At 44.0% G+C, this 27,720-nt stretch overlaps 2 protein-coding genes across 5 annotated transcripts in view; one reads left to right on the top strand and one right to left on the bottom strand.

The window, feature by feature from the left end:
- Positions 1-1,098: 1,098 nt before the first annotated feature.
- LOC308474576 (endoplasmic reticulum lectin 1-like) lies at positions 1,099-24,402 on the bottom strand. Its single transcript, XM_081001066.1, has 14 exons — positions 24,143-24,402; positions 18,780-18,884; positions 15,712-15,792; positions 14,526-14,603; positions 14,292-14,355; positions 13,529-13,569; positions 12,848-13,071; positions 11,617-11,767; positions 10,795-10,956; positions 10,360-10,419; positions 6,780-6,904; positions 5,165-5,242; positions 3,492-3,567; positions 1,099-1,389 (listed from the first exon to the last, which is right to left on the bottom strand). Exons 1-14 carry the CDS (start codon positions 24,308-24,310, stop codon positions 1,318-1,320), a joined length of 1,485 nt encoding a protein of 494 aa, XP_080857192.1. The 5' UTR covers positions 24,311-24,402; the 3' UTR covers positions 1,099-1,317.
- A 522-nt stretch (positions 24,403-24,924) lies between these two features.
- The window catches only part of ASB3 (ankyrin repeat and SOCS box containing 3), a 50,737-nt gene continuing 47,941 nt past the window's right edge, over positions 24,925-27,720 (top strand). The window contains exons 1-3 of one of the 4 annotated variants that reach the window (XM_081001040.1): positions 25,364-25,785; positions 26,821-26,946; positions 27,094-27,164. The gene's annotated coding sequence lies outside the window, so the exon portion shown is untranslated. The other 3 variants (XM_081001038.1, XM_081001041.1, XM_081001042.1) reach the window with 3 other exon arrangements.

The raw sequence follows: 27,720 nt of genomic DNA, 5'->3' as shown, positions 1-27,720 counted from the left end.
CGACCATAAGAGGACAGGCGTTACCAGGTATGTGTCATCTGAGGTGAGCATCCTCTGGCAAAGCGCGCTGCTCAATGGCTAAACGGAACAGGTTTAACACTCTCCCTGCCTTTGGGCCCAAGATACAGTGGTACCTCAGGTTACATACCCTTCAGGTTACAGACTCCACTGACCCAGAAATAGTGCTTCAGGTTAAGAACTTTGCTTCAGGATGAGAACAGAAATCGTGCTCCAGCGGCACGGTGGCAGCAGGAGGCCCCATTAGCTAAAGTGGTGCTTCAGGTTAAGAACAGTTTCAGGTTAAGAACAGACCTCCGGAACGAATTAAGTACTTAACCTGAGGTACCACTGTATAAGCTCCAGGGCAGCTTGCTTTCATTTCAAAGCTCACACACGTACTTCCAACCACAGAGTGGTGGCAATGGCAGGTTGACCGGCGCTGTGGCTCATTTGCTCCAGTTGGGAAGGAACCCGGCTCTGCTTGGAGGTCTCCTACCCTCCCCGCTGAGCTGGGTGCTTTCCCATTTTGAGTTGAAAGACATCAGTGCACCTTAACGGCAGAGTCCAGGAGACCCAGCCCTGAAGGAGCCCTTTTTCTGAAGCTGGGCATTTCCTGAAACAAGCAGAGATGCTGCAACAGGTGTTCTGATGTGTGTGAGGTTGAGTCCGTGTTTTAATAGGACAAAAAAACAACCACCCCCACTGCCTTCCTACGCCAACAGCTCCCCCACCTTGTCCGATGGCAGGTGGAGAGGTGCAGAGCTTGCGTTCCTCTGCCAAGTGAAGGAATGTCACAGTAGGCTACATGATTTGATAGAGGCTGCTGGGAAAATCTTCTGCAGCAGCCAGGAGTTGCATTTGGTAGTCGTTTGAGCAGAAACCTTGGCTTACTCATGTTAGAAACAGCAGTTTACTTGCGTTTCCTGGAAGATTAAGGGTAGAAGATGTTCCCAGCTTCATTCTCATCCCCCTTCCAGGGAATTGGGGAACTACTCTTTCCTTGAGAGTGACAATTTCTCCACTTGAACAGACACTGCAACACCTTGGGGGGGGGGGGGGAACCAGACTCTGCTCCACATTACAGGGCAACTGAAAAAGTTCTTCAAGATAAGGTATTTTTTTTTAATTTTTAAAAGTTTATCAATAGCCTCTTATATACATATAATATTCACAAAGTGGTTCATGATAGTAGCTCTTTGCTGGTGAGGTCTTGCCGGTCCTTCTCCTTGCCGTTGGTTCAGAGTGGAGAACCCCAGTGGTTTGCTCCTTCGTTGGCTTTCAAGGCCCCGAACTTTTAATGAATCCCACGTGCTATTATTAGCTAGGCACTGAAAGCATTCCGTTTTCATCTGCTGTATCCAAAATTTTACAGATAACTGGCGATTCCACCTGAAGGGAGAAATATACACACAAAACAATGATGATAAGCATCAAACAGGAGGAAGAAAACAACATCAGACCTACCTTCTATGACAGAACGGATTACAAAGCGCTTGACTCGTGGCATATGTTGGAAAACTGACCCAATATTGACAGAAGGCGAAGAAGAAATAATGGCAGGTACTCAGTTTATCAAAAAATGAGGAGGGTTACATTTTGGAATGATGATGTGCAGGATAATGGCCAGCCATTTGCTTTATTAACAGCCAGTACCCTTCAAGTGCAGGGAATAATGATTGCAAGCAGACTATTTATGGGCACTATTTTAATGTAAGATGTGTCTTGGCTTTTAAAATCTGGAATGAACAAGTGCCTAAAAAAGAAAGAGGAAGTTCTACATTCTCTCGCAGCTTATGGTTCTGAGAACTTTTAAGTTCCTTGGAGCAGAGACATGTATTTTATTTCAATTTTATGGCAGACCGTAACATTATATTCCATAGAAACATCTGTAGAAGCCAGAAGGAGGCTATGCAGATACCAGCCATAAAGATGAAAGGCAACCCTAGCCTTTCCCCCATATAAGAACAAACAGCTGCCAACCTTTCCTGTAGGGAAAAGGCAAGCCCAGCACCAGAAAATGAAATAAAGTCTGTCCACAGCTCTGACAGGATGTGGGTTTCACACTAATTTAGCGGGACCTCAAAAGGCAAGACATTCCCCTTGAGCTCCGCCCAGGGTCCTTGCAATGTTTGGAATTAGGTTTGCTAACGTGCTCTGTATACACTCTCTGCTGTGGCAGGCCTTTGGGCAGCATCGAGGCAAGCAGACTTATCCAAAGCCCTTTGCATGTTTGTCATTATTACTGAGCATTTATCTCACAATGCCAACCCAGCACAAAATTATTTCCCTTTCCTATACCAGAGTTGGGAGGGGTTTGGATTTTTAGATGTCCAAAGGAATCCAGGCTTCCAAGCCTTTCGTAAAAAAAACCAACAACACATTAATAGGTACGGCCCAACAAAAACTTGCATTTTGTTGTGCATCTCTCTCCACCGGCAGATCCAGAGGTGGCTTCCATGAGCAGAAAGTGGAGGGGAGAGGCAATTTTGGTTCATTCCCTCTTCTCTCAGGAGCCCCTTGTGCCTCCCCATTGCCACTGTTTCAAAGAGTCCACTAACGTTTTGGAGAAGATTTTTGTTTTCTCAGTGGCAGGGGGTGGGGAGAGCGGAACAAAAATCATTGAGTCCCGTCAGGGGGAAAGGCAGGGTGTAAATAAATATAATGAAGAACCTTATTTCATCTGAAACACCCCACTAGATGTGCACACACCTCTCTCCCATTTAAATCAGTAAGGCTTTCCAAGTCTTTAAATTTTGGTTGGGTTGTGCCCAATGTTCTTAGCATTTAAAAAACCCAAAACCATCTTGTCTCCGAAAGTAACTTTTGCCCAACCGAAAAGACAGAGAGGACATTTGCATCTCAAAACCTAAGCCTGCCTTTCAACTCTCCCAGCATGTGGTCTAATCAGAACATTCCGGACAAAAACATTACTCCTGCCAACAGATTTCTCATTATTTCTATCATCAGAATAACCTCGACTTTTGAACCCTTTCTCAAGCACGAAGGCTACTGTGCTTAGCATTGCATGAGGTGAAGAGAATCTGAATCGAAAACAGCAGCATCTTAGCGAGCCTCTCTGCTGATTTTGAAATGCAAAGTGCCTTTAAAGACCACTCCGGCATTCGAACGGCGCCCTTGAAAAAGGGCACAGAAAATGGCTTTAATGAGCTCTCTTAGATGAATCTGGAGCCATTATCTTCCAATTAGGCCTATAAATAAAAGCTCTTGGAAAACAGCGAGTCCAGAACTGAGGGTCTGTCTCAGAGGTAGGATCAGTACACTGCCCCAATATGCACTTTAGAAAGGCTCGCCACTGGGTCCTGAAGGAAGCTTTTGTAGAAAATAAAATGCTCGTCTCACCGACGGATGGGAAACTGAAATCTCTGTTTCAAAGCTTCCATAGTTTCTGTAAGTGAAATGCCCTTTTCTGCAGAGGAAAAAGTGCCTTCCTAGAGGTCAGCAGGGCTAGCAGCAAGGTCAGAAATACATACCCCGAGGACGTACTGACAGGAGTGAGGCTCCAGCATGTAGACAGTTACTGCGTGAGGAGAATCCGATTCTTTGCACCTTAAGATAGAAATAGATGTTAGTGGGTGACTGGCACCTAGAGAACAATGGCTGCTTAACAGACTAATGCCCAGTGCCAAGGATGTGCCAAGTCTGTGAAGAAACCCTAAAGGCGGGGCAAGGCTAGGGTGAAATACCGGCACAATGTCACACTCCTGTGTGGCATTTCCTGGTGTTGGTATATGAACGTATCAGTTTAAGCCAGGGGTTGGCAAAATTTTTTAGCCGTGCGCCGGTCCACTGTCCCTCAGACCTTGTGGCGGGCTGGAGAGGCAGCATCGGGGGGGGGGGAGAAGAGGCAAGGGGGGCAAGTAGTCCTCCTCCCCACCCCCAGCGCTTACCTCCCAGGGGCTGCCACCACCGCCACTGCTGCTTCTCGTGGGTAGACCAGTATAAAGTAAGCAGCACATAAGCGGCACACAAAACACTAAAAAACCATTCTATGTTCTAAATCTTATATTAATAATCCAAAAATTGAGAGAGCTATGTACAAGATCTACTACAGAAGCCACAAACAGAAACTCATTAAAATTGTGTCCAAAAGGAAGATTCAGTCTTTAAAGGTTCCTTTAGCCAGGCTCTTGTAGATATCAACAAAGGTAAGTTGGATCAAACAGAGTGTCGGCGATGTTACGCTCAAGGGTTAGATATCAAGGAGGATAAGTTTGATCAAACGAGTGTCAGTGATGTTACGCACAAGAGTTAGACAGGGTGTGCTGCTTATGTGCTGCTTACTTTATACTGGTCTACTACGAGAATTGGCAGCACAGGTTCATTTCTTCAGAGCTTCTCATAGGTAGGCAGAGAGATCTTGTCCACTCTGCTCTCTGACCCACAGGGCGGCGGCGGAGGGAAGATGAGCAGTGTGAAAGGGCTGGCTCTGGAGAGGGGCTGCTTAAAATGGCGCTCAGCCAGCCCCCTTCCTCCTCTAGGCAGGGTAGGTAGAAGCCAGGAGGAGGGAGGGAGGAGCCGCCACTGAGGTGTGTGTGTGGAATGGAATGGCGCAGGGAAAAAAATGGCACAGCTCGAATGAACAGAATCCCCATGCCGATCCACGGACAGTCAGTACGCGGGCCGGATCCTGAAAGCAATTGGGCCTGATCCGGCCCGTGGACCTTAGTTTGCCGACCCCTGGTTTAAGCAGTGATAGGCAGATACGTAAAAGTTGATGGGTTGGGGATGCCATGAAGCCAGCAGAGCAGGCATAGAGAAACACACAGAAGCTTGTTTCTCCAGGAAAACACAAGGCAGGGATGGGCACTTGCATCAGCAGACACTAGACTGCTAAGTTAGGGTTCACTATCTAGTGAAGATGACTGAGATTTTTATCACTCTGAGCAGCAGACATGGCATTCTCTAGCAAAAGCGCTTCTGAGCGCGGAGAGTTATCTGAAGCGGGGAAATAATTAAAATCCCTCGCAGAGCACAGGCAAACCTCTGGGCATACTTAATTTCAGGATTGTGCCCAGTTAGTAAAGATACAGTCATGCAGTTCCTTAAAAGTATAGCTGGATATGTTTTTAGAGCCTTCCATTAGGGCAAAGCCTATAAATCAAGTCAGCCTGGAACAGGATAATTTTTAAGGGGGTCAACTCACTTCAATTTCACTGTCACCTGTCGAGGTTTGTCAGTCAAGTCACAAAGATCTCCGTTTCCGTAATAGTGAGACACCATTCTGCCGGAAAGTCCCAAAATTAGAGCTTGGTCAGTTAAAACGTTTACAGCGCAAGTCAACTCTCTACTTGGTACCTATGCAAGTATTACAACGTGCCCAAGCAAAAATCACGAAAAGGGCTGAATTTTTTGTGCTCCCTTCTGGAATTTGACGCTTGCACAATGTCCAACACTTGAAGGCATTTTTCTTCTGAGCTTGGAAATACCAAAGGAACTCAAAAATCAGTAAATCGCCCCCCCCCCCCGTTTTACCCTTACAACAAACTGTAAGGTGGATCTGGATGGGAAATAATGACCAGCCAAATGTTCACAAAGGGATCAGAATCTCTGTCTCCCAAGCGCAGGAGTGTGGAACATTTCTGGTTCCATGGGCCAGGTCCTTCAAACCAAATAGCAGGCATTACTAAAGGGCAGTTCCCCCCGCCTTGCTTTCAAAGGGGGAAAAAAAGCCCTCCTGTTAGCTTTGCTGTCTGCTACATTCCTACAGAGAGCCCTCTCACACACCTGGACCAAGCAGGATTGCCATGGTGTTGCATCAGGTGATTCAGGAAGGGGATTCCTAGCGCTGGGTTTGGATGTGTGCAAGAACTCCCCACAGAGAGCTTGTGATGGCATCCAGACCAAGCAGGATCACCTTCCTGTTGCTGCGGCGTCTTTTTGTGTGGGTGTGGGTGGGGGGGGGCAGATGCTGTTTGAAACATCTTGTACTTCTCCTTTAACTGTGTAGGCAGTGGTAGCAGGGGGATGGAGAAGACTCCCTGCTCTACCCTGCTGCTGCCACTGGCTTGCTGGCTTAAAGGAGAAGCACCAGCTGCTTCAAAAAGAGCTTTTGCAAAGGGCTTTAATCCTCACTCATCGGAGGATGAGCAGTGATTAAATTCTGCCTTGGCTGTACAGTCTTGTTCCCTACTGGGAACAGGGTGAACAGCCAATGCAGGATTAAATCACATCCTCCCAAGCATAATAATAATAATAATAATAATAATAATAATAATAATAATAATTTATTATTTGTACCCCGCCCATCTGGCTGGGTTTCCCCAGCCACTCTGGGCGGCTCCCAAAAGAATATTAATAATAATTTAAAAAGCGGTAAAATATCAAACATTAAAAGCTTCCCTAAACAGGGTTGCCTTCGGATGTCTTCTAAAAGTCAGATAGTTGTTTATTTCCTTGACATCTGATGGGAGGGTGTTCCACAGGGCGGGCACCACTACCAAGAAGGCCGTTTGCCAGCTGAGAAACAGGTGGAGTGCTCTGTAAAAAAATGGCATCGCGGCAGGGCTTCTTATAAAGTAGATGGGTCCTCTCCTCACACCTTTTTAGGCCTGCTGGCCCAGTGAGGGGAAGTCTGGACTTTTAAAAAGCATGGGATGGATTCAAGATGCAGAGATTTTAATTTCAAGACTAAGGCTGGACACAGTAAGCATTGGTAACTCGGAAAGCAATTCTGCTATATAACTGATTTTAAGGACAAGCTGCAACGATGAGGCAAGCCCCATCTTAGAGGTTTTATCCGAAAACCAACTCAGGCATACTTCACTGTTTGCAGACCGTCGTCTTTGAGGTGATATGCTCTGGCCACATTTTTTTGCGCCCACTGAAGGTGTTCTTCCTTGTTCCACGTGCCCACAACTATAGTCGTCTTGGCATTATCTTTATCCTGAAAGAGGACAACAATTCTCCTTGTTACTGAGACGAAAATGATACAAAGACCCCTTTTCTTCTTGCACGATCCGCTATTTTAAATGTTTTATTCTTTGTCATGATTTCCGAGACTCAAATGGGTAAGATTTGTTTGATATGTGCTGAATCTGTATAATGGCAAGTGGCTATATTATAAGAAGTGAACTTGGTTCACTCAAACTCATAAATCCTTCAAGAAGCAATATTCATGCTCTCAGGAAAGAAACTCCACTGAAATAGCCTGAAAACTACTGCAAAACTACTTTAAAAAAATATAAAATGTGATTTTGCAATGTTTGACAAGACAGTGAATAAAAACATAACTCTTAAGAGATGAAATTCACCTAATGGAGGCTTGTCCATAGGCACAATTGTTGATAGTTTTCTATATAGAAGGGAACTTAAATTCACAGTCAGATAAAAGGTAAAGGGACCCCTGACCATTAGGTCCAGTCGTGGCTGACTCTGGGGTTTCGGCGCTCATCTCACTTTATTGGCCGAGGGAGCCGGCATATAGCTTCCGGGTCATGTGGCCAGCATGACTAAGCCGCTTCTGGTGAACCAGAGCAGCGCACGGAAACGCCGTTTACCTTCCCGCCCGGAGCGGCACCTATTTATCTACTTGAACTTTTGACATGCTTCCAAACTGCTAGGTTGGCAGGAGCAGGGACCGAGCAATGGGAGCTCACCCCGTTGCGGGGATTCGAACCGCCGACCTTCTGCTCGGCAAGCCCTAGGCTCTGCGATTTAACCCACAGTGCCACCTGCGTCCCTTTCACAGTCAGATAGCCACAAATAAATAAGAGAACTTCCAGCAGAAACTTCTCCTGTCAAGTCCCATTAAAATGAATGGGAGCTGTGTGAGGGCACTTCTGCATTTCTCCAGTTCCCATCCACAGAAAGCTGCCCTACACATGTCATGGCAGCAGCTTTCCAAGGCTCCAGATGGAAGTCTTTTCACGCTAGAGTTGGAGGAGTTGGGGAACTTCTGCTTGCACAGCATGTGATCTACTACTGAGCTACAGCCCTTCTCCAGAGCTGCTTGCAAATAATAATAATAATAATAATAATAATAATAATAATAATATATTTGTACCCTGGTCATCTGGCTGGGTTTCCCCAGCCACTCTGGGCGGCTTTCAACAATGATTAAAAATACATTAAAATGTCACACATTAAAAACTTCCCTGAACACAACTTCCTTCTGCATAGCATGAGATCATTACGGGGTCAGAGCTAGAACAGGATGTTTTGCAACCCGAGTGCCATTATAGGCAGACTTCCTATGTGTGCATCACATGCAAAAAGCAGACTAGCTTCAGTTCTGACCATTTGGGGTTTTAGGGCTGTCGTGAAATGCCCGACGATCACAAGCATATCGTGAAACGTTTTCTGCCCCTAAATCACTGAACTTGGGGATGGCACTGTGAAGCAAGGAGGGTGATCTGGAGCTGCATCTCAGTGGGAAAGCTTTACACGCAGGAGGCCCCAGATTCGGTCTCCGTCATCTCCCAAGAGGGGAGGGAAAGGCTCTTGTCTGCAGCCTTCGAGAACCACTCCCAGTCAGTGCACAACACTGAGCTAGATGAGCCAGAGGTTGTGGCACAGGGCAGCTTCCCTTGTTCATGTGTTTGTTTAGCACAGGAAAGGGGAAACTTTCATTACAGTCATACCTCGGGTTACAGATGCTTCAGGTTGTGCGTTTTCGGGTTGTGCACTACGCCGAAGACGGAAGTACCGGAACAGGTTACTTCCGGGTTTCGGCGCTCGCATATGCGCAGAAGCACTAAATTGCGCTTTTCACATGCGCAGAGGCGCCGAATCGTGACCCGCACGTGTGTACACGTGGCGCTGCAGGTTGTAAACGTGCCTCCCACACGGATCACGTTCACAACCTGAGCATCCACTGTATTTCTTGGACTAAGGAAGAAAGATGCAGGAAAGTGATGGATTGAAGAGGAAGAGGAAGATGGGTGAGAGGCAGGACAGAGAGGATCTCCTAGGGAGGGAGACTGGGGGAAGCTCCCAGGTGAGAGCTAGGAGGGTTCACGCTTCTGCATGTGGAATAAAGGTTAAGATTAAATTTTCAGAGTGGACTCTGCAATTTCCTTCTGTTCTTCTCTTCCTTCCTTTCTTTATTCTTCTTTTTTTTCTTTTCTAGATTAGTGTGATTTTTATTTTATGTTGAAAACTATTAAGAAAGATTGATTTTAAAAAGGAATGGGGAAACTTTCCAGCCCAGTGGGCCATATCTTTATGTCTCCCCCGCTTCAAATGTTGGCAGGTGGGTGGGACGACCACCTGTCAATCACCTGAAGTTACAACGCTGTCATGTGACAGAGACCTTTCAAAGTTCCTTGCACAATGCTTTCTAAGCGATGACCACCAGCTGGTTGGAAGCACTGTGCAAAGCACCTTGCAACTAGGGCTGGGCGATATATCGTCCAAAACTGGTTCAAAGTCCATATCGTGATATCGGTTTCATAATTTTGACCTGGCAATATATTGCAAATCATGATGTATGTATGTGTGTACGCAAAAATCACAATGTGGGAACAACCGTGAATCCAGCCAATGTCTCTACATAGCTCCATACGTATTTCAGACATTGCAAAATATCAGTATACAGTGGTACCCCCGGTTGCAGTCGGGATCAGTTTCGGAGCTCCAGTCAGATCCTGAGGTTTCCGCAACCGGAGGGACCGCTTCTGCGCACAGTAGAGCACGTCTGGGTTTGCCGCTTACGTATCCTGGTTTACATAAGCAGAGGGATACGTAAGCGGAGGTATGACTGTATTGCGATGTTTAGTCGGTGATATATCGCGATGTAGAAAACCAGATATTGCCCAGCCCTAGTTGCAATGCATTCAGATCAAAATGATCAGACAACAGCCAAGGTTGCTAGGCTTATCAAAGGTGCAATGAGATTAAGGGCCACTATCTGAATAATAATCTTGGTCATTTGATTGTCCTTTTTACCCATTGTTGTTTTTTTAATTGTATATATTGCTTGTTTTATGTTGCTATGGCCGTTGGCTAATGCGAATACAGTTTATCTATCTACTTGCAATGCATGCGCTCAGTGCTTCCCAAATGCCAAACGCATCCATCTGGTGGTTGGGCACTTGGGAAAAGACTGCGCGGTGAGGCTTGGCAGGCAACGCTTTTTAGCCTAGCCCTGCTTTTCCTTGCCCTCACGTGCAAGGCAGGTGGGCCTGGGTCTGCCCAAAATGTCCTGGTGGGCTGCAAGTTCCCCAAACCCCTTGCACAGCGCCCTAATAAAACACAGCAGCAGTAGCAAAGGCGCCAATGAATTTTACTAACTCTGCAGCCCTGCTTTCAAGAACTTTCCTGCGCAGCAGCAAATTTGATGTTAAAAAGCTGTATGTGGCCACCTAGTGGCAGAATCTTCCAATGGCTGCTTCTACGTACCTTGTGATACTGATGCACATACTTGCCATAGCAGAATTCATACCTCCACCAGCCAACACCCTAGGAAGAAGAGAAGGCAATAAAACTCAAGCAATCCAAGTTGCTTCCAGCAAGCACAACACCCATCAGGTTTTTTAAAAAAGCGAACACAAGTCAATGTATGTTTCTAACCCTCAGATCTCCGTACAAAGGCTAGATATAACATGAGAGCACTGTTAGAGGAGTTTTGAGACTGGGGTGGGGAGCAGGTACACTTCCAAGGTCCAAGCTGAGACCCACACTCTTTACTGCTCTGCTTTGCTTACCATTTGTAGGAAGACAAAATACAAAAGTTAACATGACTGGGGTTCTGGGTGGAATCAAGAGAAATAATGGGAGGGAGAAGGCAAAACACACGTGTGAAGTAGAGCCCAGCGCATAGAATTGATTCCTCACCCCATGAAAGCAGTAAGACCCGCTAAGGAACTCTTTTATGAGCTGATCATCGGTCAGTTTGGAAATGTGTGTCGTTCCAACCGTTAACAGATGTGGCGTTCCAACGGCAACTGGCTTGTGGAAGGAGGAAAACTTCTCTTCCTTTGCTGAATTCACTTCTTCCTGAAATTAAAATATGTGCAGTTTTAGATGGTACTGGGCATTTGATTTTAGAGAGGATAGCCCTCTTAGTCTGCTACAGAACGCAAAGGAAGAGTCACATTCTATGTCAAGGATTAATGGATGTATTGTGATGTGCACTAATGTGCACACATGGTCAAATGCAGGCTGAACACTACATGCTCACTGACCCTCAGTTGGCAGATTCACACGCTTCACACATATCACACAGGTAAGGGGGGAGGGAAGGTAACACAGTGTGGCCAAAAAGCCACAACCATGTGAGACGTGCGGCTTGTGAGACTTCTAAACCAATCTCAAATGTATGTGAGAATAGCACAGCAGCCTTAAATTGTTGCAGTAGCTGGTGATCACACAATTCTTCTAGCTTTAATAGACTGATTTAATAGCTGCAGCATGAAAGACACTACTGGTTCCTGAATGAGGTTAAGATAGAGCAGAACTGGGCAACCTGTTTGGCGGGGGGGGGGGGGGAGAGAGAGAGAGAAAGCAGGCCACCACTTTCGGGCCACTGAAATCCCAGCATGAATTTTGTGTAGCAGAATTCCCCAGCAGAAGTCAAGCCTTGCCATCCAGAAAGGGTCGATTAATAGTGGGATTTTCCACACTTGTGTCATCAGCAATACGCCTCTGGGCTCCTACCTCCTTGCCTCTTCTATAAGGCGGCTTCATCATTTCTTGCTGCTGCTGGTGCTCCTGCTCCAGCTGCTCCAGTTTTTGCAAGTTGTGGGGCTTAAGTGGGGCTCCTGGCAGCGACTGGCAAAATATGTCATTCACGGGGGACGCTCTGAACCTGTGCAAACAACAGCGAACTTTTATCATGGGGCAGTTCACGCACAGCCCCCGCACGAAAGGTTTTGTGGCCCCAATATAGCATATACTAAAAAAATCAAAACTGTTTTAAAAAAGAAATTTAACTGATCCACCATTGTGATGCCATTATGCTAAAAGGCTCTGTGCCACAAGTTTTTCCAAAAAATAAATAAATCTAAAAGATCATTTTTACTTCCTGGTTCACACTAATATTAGAAAGCTCATATCTACATCAGGTTTCTGGGGACAGAATTACACATTACACCAAACATAGGGTTGCCACTCTAAACAGAACCCCATGTCAAGTTTTTTTCCTCTCTCTCATTATAGGTAGGACCTCTTGGGTCATAATGTCAACACCCTGTGTATTTTTCTGTACTTGCACCAAGGATGTGGAACTGAGGCAAAGAAGCACAGCAGGTGAATATATTGCAATGCTGATAGGTTATCCAACACTTTTACAGGGGAAGAGATAATCTAATACAGAAATGCCGCTTCTGGTAGCCAGCCTGTCTCAGGTAAAATAACTCACTTAATGTCACACTAGAACATGGTTTAGTTCAATAATACAAGATAGGATGAGCTAAGAGTCATGGACCCATACGCTAACCTCTGCCTTAGCAGTATTTACTTTTGATTTCTCTTTGATTTTGTGTAAATCAGGAATTGTGCCTTATAACAGACAGTGGTCATTTTCAGAACAAGCCAACTTCCAACAGAGGCTTCTGAAGCTGGCTGATTGAACTAATGAGAGTTGGCTATAAATCACAATCCCTGGCTTGTACACAAAACACAAGCAGAGATTCTGTGTAAATGAATAAAATTGCAGCTGCAGGACTCGCCTCGGCTGCACAGGAGGAGAGGAGAGTGCATGAGTCCAAGGTTTGTTCCAGCCTCTGCATGATTTAGCACGATGTACAAATTTGTGTGATGTTCAGCCTGGAACCTCCCTTACGTTAACAGATGAAAGTTCTGTGAGGAGAGTGAATGAGAGGGAACTCTTCAGAAAATATTGTTCCAGGTGGCTACTAGAAGGCCTGACCTGGTCTGAATTCCTTACCTGTATTTAGGATGACTGCATAAGAGAGGGGTCAAAATGACCACTTCGTATTCGCATGTAGTAACTTCAGCCACTGAAAGGATTTCATGCTTGGCTTCAGGATGGCAGACATACATGACTGAACTTGATCTGGGCAGGTTTTGCCTCAGGGTACAAGGCGTGCCATTTCCCATCCCAATGGGATAATATGGGGTCATCTGCCCTTCTATATTTTTCATAGGAATCTATATTAGCAAAATAAAATAAGGAAAATGAAAGTATTACTTTGGGCGGCTACTAAGTTTGCTTAAATGCAAATTCTTCTTTAGCATGTCTACTTTGCATTCAGTGGATTTTCTGCTCTGCAGCCGTGGTAGAAACTATCTTGGGGGGGGGGGGGGACAAAAGACAACCTAATCTGGCAATGCAGTGTATAGCATCAGGGCTAATAAAAACAGTCGCTTTCCCTTAATAGAAACAGACTTGAATCAAACAATATTATCTGCAAGAAAAGGAAGAACACATCAACTTCAAAAAGAGAGAGGGAGCTTCAACAATCTAGATCAGCCTTTTCTGGGGCTGATGAGGAGCTTCAGACCCAAACATCTCGATGGCATTAGCTTGCTGAAGGCTGAGCTAGATACAGATATGAATTAAACTGATCATGGAGCAGGAGAGCAATGGCAACCTTTTCCTACTTGCCTCTTTTGCGCTGTCTTTCTCATTTTCCTTCTCTTCTTGCTCTGGAATACATTTCAAGCAGGACAAGAATCACATTTTAGTCACAGTTTGCTATATAGAAACCAATACAGAGCCAGGAAGCAAATCTGCTGACACAAAGATTCTATATCTCAACAGACCTTTCACTCTCTGGATATAAATCTGACTTAAGAATTCAGTATTGATTGAGAGATCCGACACTGCCATTCAAATATAAGCTACATGCCAGCCCGTGAATACTGAACAGCATGAATGAGGAAGGAGGACATTTTCAGGCAAGATTTAAAGGAGGGTCTGGTTTCTCCATGTTGGGGTTATTTTCAGTCTCAGATGGTAGGAAAATAGCCCAGTGTTTGAAGTGCCCTGACCTGTGCAGATATAACAGAAGAGTTTCTAGCTCAATCCCTATAAACCCAGCGGCAAGTGGAACTGCACCCAGCTGCCTTTGAACTTGACTTACATGAATGGCTTGGACAAGATGTTTGACCATGCTCTATAATAGGGGGAGGGGGATAGAAAGCACACATAGGTCAAATCTGTGTAGTCTAAAATCCCCAAAAGTGAGAGCTGAGCATTGTATGTGTTATGTGTGCTTAGGCTCTTCTCAAACTTCACACTGAATGTTTGGATGGTGCTGATTGTTGGTGAGCAGTGGGATAAATTACACAGTGCTTTCCCTAGCGAGTTGAGTGAATGGGTGGCATCTTCTTCCTGACCACTGAAATTTAAAGGCAAAATAACAAACCTGGATCAAGTATCGGGCTCTTGTGTAGCACGTTCCCAAGAAAGTATTCTTGAATATTTATTTTCTACACAAAAAAAGAGAAAAGACATACATCTTCACTTTTTTGTTTTACAACAACCGTTTCTCCTCCAATGCTTCAATCGTTGTCACGATAACAAAACAATGAAAACGTTTTAAAAAACAATAAAAAAGCTTTATTTTACCCTTGAGGACCAAAGTTTTAATGAGACATACCTGCCCAGTTTCCTTCTCTTCATGATACTGACGAATGTGTTTGCCGTGACAAACTTCGTAAGTCCAATAGGATTCAATCTAAAGAGATATATATTTGGCATTAACTGGCACACACAGTACAGGCAAATCTATTTTTTAAAAAACAAAGCAGCAGCCCAAGTGAAATGACAATCATGAGAGGTGATTATTTATTATAGCTTCACAGCAAAAGCATTTAGTTTTTTTGCATGTTTGGGGTCTTAATATATATATAAAAGGTATGTCAACATTGTTTTAATGTAACGAAGGAAGTCTTTATGTAAGGGAAATGTCAACCAACCGGTTTTGTCAAAGTCGACAACCACGGAATGAGCTTCAGTGCAATGCCTTTAACATTCCCACTGCAATCTGTGGATCATGCAGAGAACTGAAACCAACTCCAGCCCTTCCTATATAAACTTTGGTCTCCATTAAGTTGCATTATGAGCAGTGGCCTCGCTACTTCAGACCATGCAGGAAGTCCTTTAGAGAATCCTTGGTTACTAACGGTACTCAAGGCTGTTCTTGCGATAAGGGAACACGTCAACAAAATGGATGGGTAAGAATATTTAGATTTACAGCCTGCCCTCCCTTCAAGGACTCAGGACATGTTGAAATGTGTTGTGTTTCCATTGCAAGCAAATGAAAAGAGAAAGGAAAAAGTAGCTGCAAGATGTAATCGGAGACTCTGTTTGAGAGGCAAATTTCTCAGGTATCTATGGAATTCACTCCAGATTAGCCCTTGGTTCTTGAGCTTGGGTTGGTGTGATGCAGCGCCCCACGGCTGCTTAACATCGCCATAATCTATCAGTGCCCTGAATTAAATGAGCTGGTCTAATGAACTCTTTCAGTTCCAAAGGACATAGGCAGACACGCTGCACAACACATTCTCCACCCTGTATTCATTCAGTTAACAGGCATCAGTTGGAATTATTCAAAAACAATAAGTTCCATTTTAAAGTCACAATTGTGTCCATGGTTGGGTATCCATAACGCCCACTGACTTACAGGAAAATTTGGCGCCAGACAGAAACAGCAATGTGTCTGTGTGGTGCTGGTGGGTTTAATGGAAATAAAACATGCGCTTCTACTGAGCTTATCTACTCTATAGCATACAGAGTGATGTCAGGATCTGGAGCCTTTTGCTTCAAATTCAAAGTGGACATACCCTGTAAGAGCAGCTGCTTTGTTTAAAGAGAGGCTCCAACAATTCTGCAGGGCTGGGCCCTTTGTAGTCCTTTTCTTCCTCCTAAAATGAGAACAGCTGGATGTCACTATTACATGGAGGGACACAGAGCTAGGTACATTCATTTATTTTTGCAAGTTCCTTAAAAAATTGACATATACGACCCAGAACACAAAGGCTTTAATCCCCAAAAAGTTTTTATATTTATGGTTCCTAGGCAGTAATTACTTGTTGTCAACACCATATGCTTAAACGTCCCGTTGGTTTTCTTAAAAGCCCTGGAAAAGAAACCACACATGCCAAGACCCACAGAAATATAGAAGTAGTTCTATGGATCCAAGAAGATTTATGCTTCTCATCACTACAGAAAACTGCTTTTGAAACCAAGGGGAATTTCTACTGCAAAAAATTCTACTAAGCTACCACAAGCCACTTACATAAATCTAAGTAATGTACTTTTCTGTGTATAAGATGAGGTTTTTTAAAATTTAAAAATGGGGGTTGTCTTATACACGGTTAGTGCATAGAGGGGACGTGGGATTGGTTGCTGCCGCAAGCCAGAGATTGTCAGCAGCTATTGGGCGTGTTATTGGTGGCTGCTGCAATGGCTGGTGTTGATTGGCTGTTGCTGCGGCAATTGGGCGGGTGTTTGGCGGCTTCTGCTGGTGAGTGGACAGGCAGCTTTTGCAATGAGTGTGAGTGGCAGCGAAGGTCAGACGGGTAAGAGATCTACGTCAACCCCCCCAAAAGCTCAGCAACTCTGGGCTACCCCCCCAAAAAGCTCAGCAATCTCCCCTCATTTTCTTAATTTGGAGTTTCCAAAGGGGGCGTTTTATACATGGGGTATGTTATACACGGAAAAATACAGTAGCTCCTTCGATTCTGCTGATTTATTGTTGATGTGAATGTGTCCTCTCTGCTCTCTCACACATATATAATTTTGTGTGTGTGTGTGTGTGTGTGTACAGAAAAAGATGTTCAAATTCATTAACTTATTGTTTTTGTGCCAGTATTTCTGGAACGACACTGTTTTATAGTGGCTTGCAGAGTAGTAACACATCTAAAGCTATCTTTTTGTGCTCAAGGCCATAAGATATAATAATACCATTAAGTATATTCAAGACAAACATGTGTCTTTATATGAATTCCAATGCACATGTATGCATAATTAAATCTGTATCCTGCCTAAGTGAACATCTGCTCCAAGCAATTTACAAAACCACAACTCATTCCTCCCCACACCCACAGCTAGGCAAATGCAAGACAGCAACTAACATACAAACATCAATTTAATACTCTCAATAATTCAGGTTATAAAATTATGAGTAATAGCAGCTTGGGATTATTATTAATAAATAACAATTACTAAATTATTATTATTATTATTATTATTATTATTATTAATAATATTCTATGCATATATCCTCTGCCTACCCCCTTAATTAGACTCAGGGTGTCTTACAGATAAAAACAAAAATTGCTAAAAACTTTTTAAAAAACCAATAAAAACCCATTAAACATTGATAGAAATAAAACTACATACATATATACAATCTATTTAAAATATACAAGTACAGTGGTACCTTGGGTTACAAAGGGTTCAGGTTACAAACACCTCGGGTTACAAACTCCGCTAACCTGGAAGTAGTACCTCGGGTTGAGAACTTTGCCCCAGGATGAGAACAGAAATTGTGTGGCGGCGGCGCGGGAGACCCCATTAGCGAAAGCGCGCCTCCGGTTAAGAACGGACCTCCGGAACGAATTAAGTTTGTAACCTGAGGTACTGCTGTAATTAAAAGTAGTGATCAACCTAAAGCTATTGTCGCAGACCCAGGTAACCTGTGGCGTAGGATTGCTTATGCCCACCTCTGGCCACTCATTGGCTGGGCCAGCCTGGCGTGATCCACTTGAATAACCTCTTGTGTGGACTATTGCAACATGCTCTGCATGGAATTGCCCTCAAATATGGTCCAGAGGTTGCCGGTATTGCAGAATGCTGCTGCCAGGCTGCCACTTGGAGAAATGAGGATGGAGCATACTGCTCCAATCATGGGATTTCTAAGCCACTAAACCAATTCAAGGTATTTGCACTGGTGTACAATGTCCTAAATGACCTTGGAAACCAAGCACTTGAAGGAGCCCCTAAGGTACGTGATAAGTTCTGCAGGGGAGGACCTGCTTGTGCTGCTGCTGGTGAGAGAGACCTGTGGGGTGGTGAGGTGAGGCAGGGCGTCCCTTTAGGGAACTCCCTGCTGACTAAGATTACAGTAGTGGCACTTAGGCACCACCTTAAAATAGTCTTATTTTGCCAGGCATTTAATGGTTAATTGCCGCACTGCTGTTGAGAGTCTGTTTGCTGCTACTGCTATAAAGTGGCTATTAACTGGCTGCAATTTTAATTGTATTATGAGTCTTTGCAATTTGTATGGTTTTAAGGTTAGCTTTTACTTATCCTGAGCTTCAAGGAAGAAGGAGGCAAGGCACAAGAACAATAAGGAAATCAATGAAAAATAATTCAGACTAACCCACTGGAAGCCTCCTTAAAAAGAAAAGCAGTTCTATCTGGACTGATTGTTCCAAAGGTATTGGTCTGGGCTCAAGCTTATACTCAAATTCAATGTATCTATGCATCAACACCAACTGAATTGCCCAATGTCTACTTGCTCTGACCATGGCTCCAAAAGGATATGTTAGAGATCCTCTTGTTCAAGTTGTTCCAAGGGGCATTAAAAATGAAGCTTCCATTCAAAGTCACCCCAAAATTAATTTGCCTGTTTTGTCACAGCCAATTGCGCGTGCTCTCTCTCTTAAGACAAACACACACACTGAAGATTTTTTGGTTAACATGTTGTGTTTTTAACGTATTTAACACATCCTAAATATTTTATAGAAAGGTGATGGTATATTTTATACATAAATTTAGGCTATAATCCCACACATTTTTATCTGGGCGTATGAGGCTTTCTTCTGAGTAGATATGCATAGGAATATTCTGTTAGTTGCTGTAGAAACTCCTGCTTTAAAAGAGAGAGAAAAGACACAGAACTTACCTCATTTCCACTGGCTAACATCGGAAGAATACACTTATATTTTTCTTTTTCTGAAGTTGTCATAATGATGTAATGATCTTCTTTATACAGAACCCCAGCAGTGGGCTTAAAAAGAAAGAATGTAAGCAAATATTACAATGTAGTCTTAAATGGGTCGGCTGACTAGTTACTAAAATAGTATTTCAATACAATCTGTGTTTATTGCTTGTGGCCACAGGCCACTGCAAACATATTAAAATGCCTATTAGTGCAGACATCATAGATAGATAAATAAATAAATAAATAAATAAATAAACATACGCATCATTTAAAATTCAACCGTAACACTTTCTGGGTTACTCGTAGAATTAGCTTGCTCAAGTCACCTTTACAAAGCTATGGTTCAAGAGTCTTTGAACTTGTGTAACGTCACTACCACCAGCTTACCATGCAATCTTTTGAGCAATGTAATGTTGAGGGACTTCTAGAAAGTTCTCCCTCTTCATTACTAGAAGACACAAGGCGCAGCTTTTTCATATCAGAGAAGAGAGCTGTCCTCCTAGAAGCTCCACCCGCAATGTTCACAAGAGCAGAGTTATTTGTGTAGTAAACTTGCTTGAATAATAACTTAACCTGCTTCACTCAATTCAACAGTCTTCATATCTTATAGGCTGTCATGACTGCAGGGTATAAGAACATGGAAGGGACATGGAAGCTGCTTTATAACAAATCATGCCATTGGTCCAGTATGGCCCGCCATTATGATTTTTCAAGTAGTGGCTATATAGAATGCTGTTAAGCTCCACGCAATTGTAATCATTTCCCTCCTTACAAACATTAATGATTTTTTTTTTTAAAAAAGATATTTATTGAAATTTTCAAAATGTTACAAAAAATAAAAAATAAAATAGAAACAGAAGTAAGTACAAAATAAAAATAGTTGACAAAGTAGAAAAAGAAAAGAACAAACCCCTTTTCACCATATGAATAAAAATTCAAAATAAGAAAAAGTGACAGAAAAAAAATACAAAAATACATCACAAACCATTAAAAACATTTAAAAACAAATTCATTATTTTCAAATCCTTAACTGTCATTGCCTTCTTTCTTAGACCTCCTCCTCCTCCCTTTCTTTGTATCCTAGTTATTAATTATCCCAGCAAATCCTTTCCATGTTTCATAATATTCTGTCATTGCATTACCCTAAACTGTTTTAATCTTATCTTTCTATAATAAAATAAACCTTAAAGCTTAAAACTTAGATCTTATCCTTACCAACTTCTCATAACCATAATATTCTTTCATAATTCTTTAAACATCTTTGCTAAAGCCAAGTAATTTCATTCCAACATTTTTCTAACATTCATCGATTTTATAAAACAGTTCTAATGGTAGAGAAAAGAGATACAAACAGATCCAATCTTCATCCAACGTCCCTTCCTCCTGGTTCCGGGTTTTGTCAGTCCTTATTATCCCATCGATCTAGCCCATTAACCTGGCAACCTTATATCCGAGGCCCTCAAGTCTCTTCCATGTCCCTTCCGCGGCTCTTCTTCATATTTGTAACTGTATTTTCCCTTGTCTCCTGCTCGTGGTAACTCCAGCTTGACAATGTTTTTAACCCTTCTCAACAGATCAGCCCCTTTTCCATGTTCAACACTGAATTCCATGTAGTATTTAAAAGCATGTTTCAAAGACCCTCCAAAATTAAGAGCCCCCACAGTCCCAAGCCTCTCATGGCCCATTGCCATATTTGAAAAGTCCAAACATCCCAGCATAGGGGGGTCAATCCAGCCCCCCATTTCCAAGCCAAACCAAACTTTTCCTTTCCAAATCTGGCTTTTTCCAAGTTCATTTGTCAAATCCGAAAAATCATATTCCTGTTGGGCCTGTTCTGTCAAGACACACTCCTGATTTAATTCCTGAGTGGGCTCCACATATTTTCCCACTGTCTGTTCAAAATTTCCCACTGCCTGTTCCAAATTTCTAGTCGAAGTCGCCATCCAATTCACCTTCTCGTGTAATTGTTCCAGTAGGGCATTTGTTTTATAGAGAGCACACAACAAAGCTTCTGAATACATTGTTCTGCAAGGTCAGATGCCTGTTCCCACGGTTGTAATCTGTAACAGCTGCCGGCTCCCTGGAGTTGGTTACAGTTTCACAGACTCCCTCTAGGGGGAAAACTTCTATTTGTTCTTGCAACAAAGTTTCCCTTTTTGAGATACTTTGTCCATATATATTCCTTTAAAATGCGAAGGGGAACAGTGGAATCCCTATGTTTCTCTTCTTTTAGCTATCTGTCAAAAACACTTGTCTTTGGTCAATGAACTTCAAACGTCAGTCCTGACACCCCGCTCCAGGATCAGGACGGAGGAAAGTTACTTTACTTTAAAGTCACTTTAAACAGTCCAAAAAGATCCCCCCCCTTCTCCTGCTGTCGAAGGGGGGTTCCACAATTTTAAATGGTGAAATCCAATCTTTTAAAGACGATTTTCTGAGCTCTAGTTTAAATTGTCTTTGCTTTATTCTGTTTACAAAAGAACGGAAGGCTGACTTCCTGTTTAGACCTTCCCGTTCCGTACCAAATTAGAGTAGGTTTTTAAAATCCAATTCTTTTCTGCTCGCTAGTCCTTATTTGATGTCCAATTGTTCAAAGTCTAAGTACTCACGGGTGCTTATTTTAAAGTCCAAATTGTCCCAGGAAAAAGGCAGCGCTCTCCGGCAACGGCTATGCGGCTTCACTTCACGGAAATAGCAGTTGACTCACAGCACCGCGCCACTTCCCCCTCTTCACTTCGGAGCCCGTTAGTGGGTTCCTTAGCGGGTTGGGGGGGCGCTAAAGGTGCCCGCTGAGTCCCATGGTCACAGGCTTCATCCGCCTGTGATTTTTGAAAGGGTCCCCGCTTCGCCATAGCGGAGAAGACCCGTTTCCCGCGGAGCTAGTCCCTCCAGTTCAGAGGGAGTCCGCCATTGCCGGTGGCGCCACCCCGGAAGTCCCAAACATTAATGATTTTATTGCTGTACACCATCTTGTAAATTCCCCCTTTAGCGCAGCAACAACACAGCTAATTTTCCAATACATTAAGTTCTTTCCCCTCTTTCAGCTGCTCATAGCTTCAACACAATCGATACAATACTGCCACAGTCAAGGCCTCTTTTTAAAAATTCACTCCTCAAAATTCCCCCAATATTCCTTTGCAAAAAGGGCTACCTGTAACTCAAAAATGGTCAAAATTTAAACTGTCTGAGCATGTAGTCACCAGTACTTATTGGTAAGGGATGAGAAGACATTATTAGTCACATTTTTTTCCAGAAAGGTGAACAAGAATAAAATATTGGGCAGTCATCTTTTACTTCTTAATAGGAACCCCCATGGTCTACTCACATATTTTAAGTGAACAAAACCAAGAGTAAATATATACTCAACCTGCATATATTTACATATATGCATAATTACAGCATATCTAATCTGCATTAAACAGTCTTAGGCATGCATTCTTGCTTAATAGCAAAAGAAATGCCCTGAGAGGTACATGTAGTTGAGCAATCATTGGAAGAAACACAGCTGCGTGTTCACTTGAGATTGGCCAGTGGCTCCACCAGTAGACCACAGTCTATCTCCTCCCAACCCAAATAACCACATGGAACCATCCCATTCAGGGCTAAAATGGTCCGGTATAGCAGATGCTGAAGGACAAGCATTCTCGGTCTGCTCTCAATGTCAGCAGTCTCTCCACAAGAGCATCCTGCAGGATCACATCAAAGGTTCATGAGAATCAGCACCATGTTCCAAACAGTGGCCAATCACTTGTATCTAGGGAGCTCACAAACAGGACATGAAGATGACAGCACCCTCGATCCTGCTTGTCCCTCACCATCTTCTGGAAGGCTCCATCTTGGTTATCACATGTAACAGCTGTTGACAGACCTACCACCTGCCATAAAAATCATCGGTGTCCATATGGGTCCATCAAGGGAAACAACGGATTCAAAAAGCCACAGCAAAGTTATTTATAAGGGTCAACTGAAACATCACTAATTAGGGAGCAAGTTTTCGAGTTCTCCTGGATTCCTTCTGTGCCTGGAGAACACTAAAGTCTGTTCATTAATTTGTGATGTCCCCTCAAAATCAACCCCACCACAATTGCTTTCTTTAAAGACGGGTGTGCAGAAGATAGAATACAGCCTAATGATTGATCTCTGGGTAACCTGCAGCAATCATTACTCGCAATGATAGTTACGAAAAGTACTCTCTTCCTGTAAGTTATACTACTGCCAAGGAAGAAAGAAAGACAACCTTGAGGGTGACCAGAAATTGATTTTGTGTGTGTGTGTGGAAGGGCTGTAAGCTCAAGGTTATTTCATTCTGAGGGTGGGTCTTTTGCCCCACCATTGCTGGATCTCAGGGTCATGAGTAAAAAGAAATGACAAAACCCTGCATTTCAATATGAACAGATGTGTCCCTTGTGTATTGCACCCTCCACCCGCCCTTCCTGCTCTTTATTTAAACTGTGTGCTTATCGCCAGGTATTTATCGTGCAGCTGCAAGCAAAGCGGATGAGAGAAGGACCACAAACTCCCCTTCGGTTTCGGCAAGACTTTTATGAGGCACTCAAAAAGAGACAGGATTGCCGTCTTCAAATATCTGCCTCATAGTAGGGGTTCTGGATACTCATGGAGACAAGCTGTTGAAATGAAGAGCTCATCTATTCCTAAAGAGTCATTTTACGTTATGGCACCATTTCTTACATTAGAGTGCAAAAACTTATCAAGTTGTCTGAAGTTTTCTTTGGCCTATTTTTATATTAAAACAGAAACAAACCAACCAACCAACCCCTGCACCCTCACATCTGAGTAATGTTGAAATGTCATCTTTTAATATTTGAATGTTTCAATATTTTAATGTTGTATTTTAATATTGTTTTTAAGTTGTATTCATTCAACTTGTTTTTATTATTGCTTGTTAGCCGCCCTGAGCCCGGCCTTGGCTGGGGAGGGCGGGGTATAAATAAAAATTATTATTATTATTATTAATATTATTATTATTATTATTATTGCAGCTGTTTCTCAGCTAAATACAAGAAAAGTGCCTGGAAATTGAATTACCCCGGCCGGGTAGAAGCTCTTCGGCAGCGGAACGGCCAGCCTCGGGCGGTGGTGGACTCTCCTTTTTTAGAGGTTTTAAAGCAGAGGTCATGGGTGCTTCAGTTGAGATTCCTGCATTGCAGGGGGTTGGACTAGATGACCCCAAGGGGACCCTTCCCACTCTACGGTGCAGTGAGGCAGCTCCCTCCGGCCTGGACCCCGGGATCCGGCCTCTTCCCCGCTCCCCCGTCCTCGTCGCCGCCTGGCCCTCCTTCCCTTCCCTCAGGCCGGTCACCTACCAGGGTGAATTCGATGCCCGGCCAGTTCACTCGGAAAGGGACGTCGTCGCTGAACTGAGGGAGCGACCTTCCTCCGGCCCCGGCCGCCGCCTTCGCCCCCAACATGGTTACCAGCAGCAGCAGCGCCGCCGCCGGCCCCCGACACCGCCGCTGCCCTCGCCGCTCCATCGTGTGGCGGAGCCCGGCGCGGGCGACAGGCGCCCCCACAGGCACCAAACATCGGACGCCCAGGGAAGCCGGCCACGTCTACTTCCGGAAGGAAGGGTGGTTGGCTGGTTGAAAGTCTGCGTCACTTCCTGGCCCTTTCATACCCAACGAACGGACCAACGGCCGTCTCGCGGGCCGCTCTGTCCGCGCCTCTCTATGGCGCGCAGAGGCCCGCAGTTCCTCGCCGCGTCGGTTTTAATCCAATTGTAAAAAAATGTAGAGGCGCCCACCAGTCGCAGCAGCTGGTTCCCACTCAAGACTGTTAAGATGTGCGGAAAACCACAGGCACCTCGTATCCGTTGGTCGCCCGTCATGTTTGCTGGGCCTGCTGGGATTTGTAGTTCAGCCGCAGGTTACCCGCATGCGCTGTAAAGAATTTTTAAAAAGCAACAACACGGAACCTCAAAATTGCCATGTGTTTGTGCCACTCTTTACATTTAGTTTCTCTATGCACTTCATCCGAACGTTCCAATTGGAAGCCCGCATTGTCACTACGGCTGGCAGTTGGCCACGCCCTCCCGTTCTTAAAGAAAAAGAGACGGGGAGGAAAAAAATAGCTGGATCAACATCCGGGGCAGGCTCGGCCTGCGCGTTGCCTGGGGAGACGGCGCGAGGTAAAAGACCGAGGAGCGGGCGGGGGAGTGGAACGGAGGCGAGCAAAGCATTCGAGCCTAACCTCGCCTCCACCCGTCTTCGGCTCATTCCGGAAAATTTCGCAAAGGTTAGTTTTCCCGCCTTTTTTCCCTCCGGCGACGGACGGCGTTCGGTTGTTCGGCGCTGTTTTGTGTGGAGCGGCCGCATTCCCGCCGGAGCATGCGCAGTGCGTTCCCAGCCCGTGAGGGAAATGTTCAGTGTGAGGCGGTGAAGCGACGGAGCCGTGTTATATCTCCAAACATATTACGTAGTGCTGTGTGTCACATAAAAATACCAAGCCGGCTTACAAGGATACATAAAAAAGACAAATACAACAAAAGCCGGAAATTAAAACAAGACGTCAGTTCACCGTTGTGGGGAGGATGTATAGTCTTAGTTGTCTGCACAGGCCTTGGCGAGACAGAACTAAGTTTTCCTCAGGGTTTACAGAATTCGCCTTCTGAATCCGTCTTGGCAAAGTATTCCCCCAAGACTGGGCTGGTGGCATTTTATGAAAACCCCGAGCGTAGGAAACCAGGCTCCCAAAGAGCCTCTCCGTTTTCTCAGGATGCAAAAACACATTTTATGGGCCTTCAGCCAGCCAGGCCAGGCCCTGAATGCAGAGATTTCACAGCTCCATGGAGCTCCCCTTCTCCACGAAATGTTTCAGCTCAAGGCCAGTCTTGTTCCTTTGAGAAATGATGAGTAAACACCTGTTTCCTGCTTGAGGATTTTTATTTATTTGTGTTTTTTTTAAAATAAAGGTTTCCAGCTCTCTCCTCTTGCAAGGTGGTTGGGTCGATGTAAGTTGCGCTTAACTTATTAAAGTATGTTGTAAATAAAAAATTGCCCTTTTCCCTTATGGGGTATCCAAGAGCCCATATAGAGTCCTTACATAGGTTCCCTATTGGTAGGAGAAAATAACAGAGGCCAACCAGAAAACATTGAGAAGCAAAGCAGCTAGTAAGCTTGATCTTTATTGATCTGTTGCAACATGGTGCTCCCCCCACAAGCAGGAAAGGAGGAGGACCCAGAAAAATGGCGTGCAAGGCCTTATAAAGACTTTTGAAATTGCCACCCTGTAGATCAAGACCACCCCCAGAAACATCATGCATACATCACAGAAGGGGTGTAACCTAAGACCACCTCTCAGAACATGTGAATGTTGTTTTTCTTTTGTTGTTTATCTCCTATCTGGCAGGATACTTGATTGGATTTCCTGGGGACCCTGGCCAGTCTTTTGTAATGATAAATACTTAGTTCCTGGGCCATGTCACAGGCTCACACCCTATTCAAACAGAGACATACCCTTAAGACAGGATTTGTGAAGGAAAAGACAATGGGGAGGCTTTTCCAGTTTGACCTTGCAGAGAAAACATTTGCTCAGTTTAGGAATCAAAATGGTTCCAGGTTGGCCTTCCTGTGCTGATCTATGTACGTACGGTTATGAACATTGCCATATATCTACGACCATAAAATTCCTATTACAAGTACGTACACAGTCTTCTCCTTGCCCAATGAGGTTTAAGCCAATTCGAGCATTTCGTTTCTTGTATCTTATTTTGCCTGGTGTTGATGTCACACAAGCCGTATTTCCCCTTGGAAGAATATACGAATTGCCATGCCATGAAAAAAAGAGATAACAAGGGATCATGTGTCTTGAATTCCTTCCCTTCTGGTTGTTTCGCAGCGTTTTGTGGAAGGGAATAGCGTTCCCATATAAGTGGAACTTGGCCGCTTCCCTAGAAAGGCAGATTTGGGGGTCTTGCTGCAGGTCAGCATGATGGTGTGTAGCTTGCACAGAAGCAGAAATGTCTGTTTTTCCTCTTTCCTGTCAGGGAGAAGTATGGCAAGCAGCAAGTTAGCCCGTTCCTGCAGACTCAATTATTTCCCCCCTTAAGCAGAATCCTAGATGGAAGACATGCAGCCACAAAAGTCCAAAAGAAGTCAAGGAAGATGCAAATGTATGCAATCGTACCCTGTGAATTGGCTCAGCTATAATTAGGGGCATATTATATTGGCTGGATTTCCCTTCTGACCATCTGTGCACAGTAATTCAAGCAAACGTTTAATATCTCCTCTCATGCAATCTTTTCTGTGCTTTATTTCAGATTCCCTGGAGTTCGCCTGTGACTGTTGAAGGTGACATATGTTAACTTAGCATTTGTGTGTGTCAAAGCAGGTAGGGACTCTTTTCTTACAACTCGGTTCTTCAACAGAAGAGAAAAAAATACACTGTGCTTGATATGTTAGGTCTGCTGTTCTTCTGAGACATATAATAAAAATTGCTGATCCCATAGTGTGTCTCGTAAATTTTATAGTGATCTAAGATTGTGGATAGGAATTCGGTTGCTTCTGAACTTTACTGTGTGTGATAAAAATAATATACCATGCATTGTGATTCTGGATACATGAAAATACAATGCACCTGATCCAAATCATGTTTATTGAGATGCAGACCCCACTTGATTTCAGGGGGAATGACTGACTTGGAAGAGTGCTTTAGGACTGACCACTTAGGACGTTTTTCATGTGACATTCTGTGCTTGCGCTCAAGTCAGATACAAAAGGCACATTCATTGTATCAGTTGCTAATGGTGCATTTAGATAATCACTTTTTATGGGAGCCTCACTGAGGATTAAACTTGACTATTCAATTCTTAACTGCTGTAGAATGTGAGAAATCGGCTCAAAAGTATTGCAAATTGAAATGGCATTAGAGAATATGAAAATTCTGT

The sequence above is a fragment of the Podarcis pityusensis genome (assembly GCF_964106645.2).
Source record: "Podarcis pityusensis genome assembly, chromosome: 3".
Lineage (NCBI taxonomy): Eukaryota > Metazoa > Chordata > Lepidosauria > Squamata > Lacertidae > Podarcis > Podarcis pityusensis.
This window is presented reverse-complemented; position numbering and strand designations above follow the sequence as displayed.

What these genes read in the sequence shown, in the direction of transcription:
- LOC308474576 (XM_081001066.1), bottom strand. Translation starts at nt 24,310, where the DNA reads ATGGAGCGGCGAGGGCAGCGGCGGTGTCGGGGGCCGGCGGCGGCGCTG. An exon ending in GGTCTTACTGCTTTCATGGG is followed by an intron (nt 10,420 to 10,794) that starts GTGAGGAATCAA and finishes TCTTCTTCCTAG; the next exon opens with GGTGTTGGCTGGTGGAGGTA. An exon ending in ATGTGCATCAGTATCACAAG is followed by an intron (nt 6,905 to 10,359) that starts GTACGTAGAAGC and finishes GTCCTCTTTCAG; the next exon opens with GATAAAGATAATGCCAAGAC.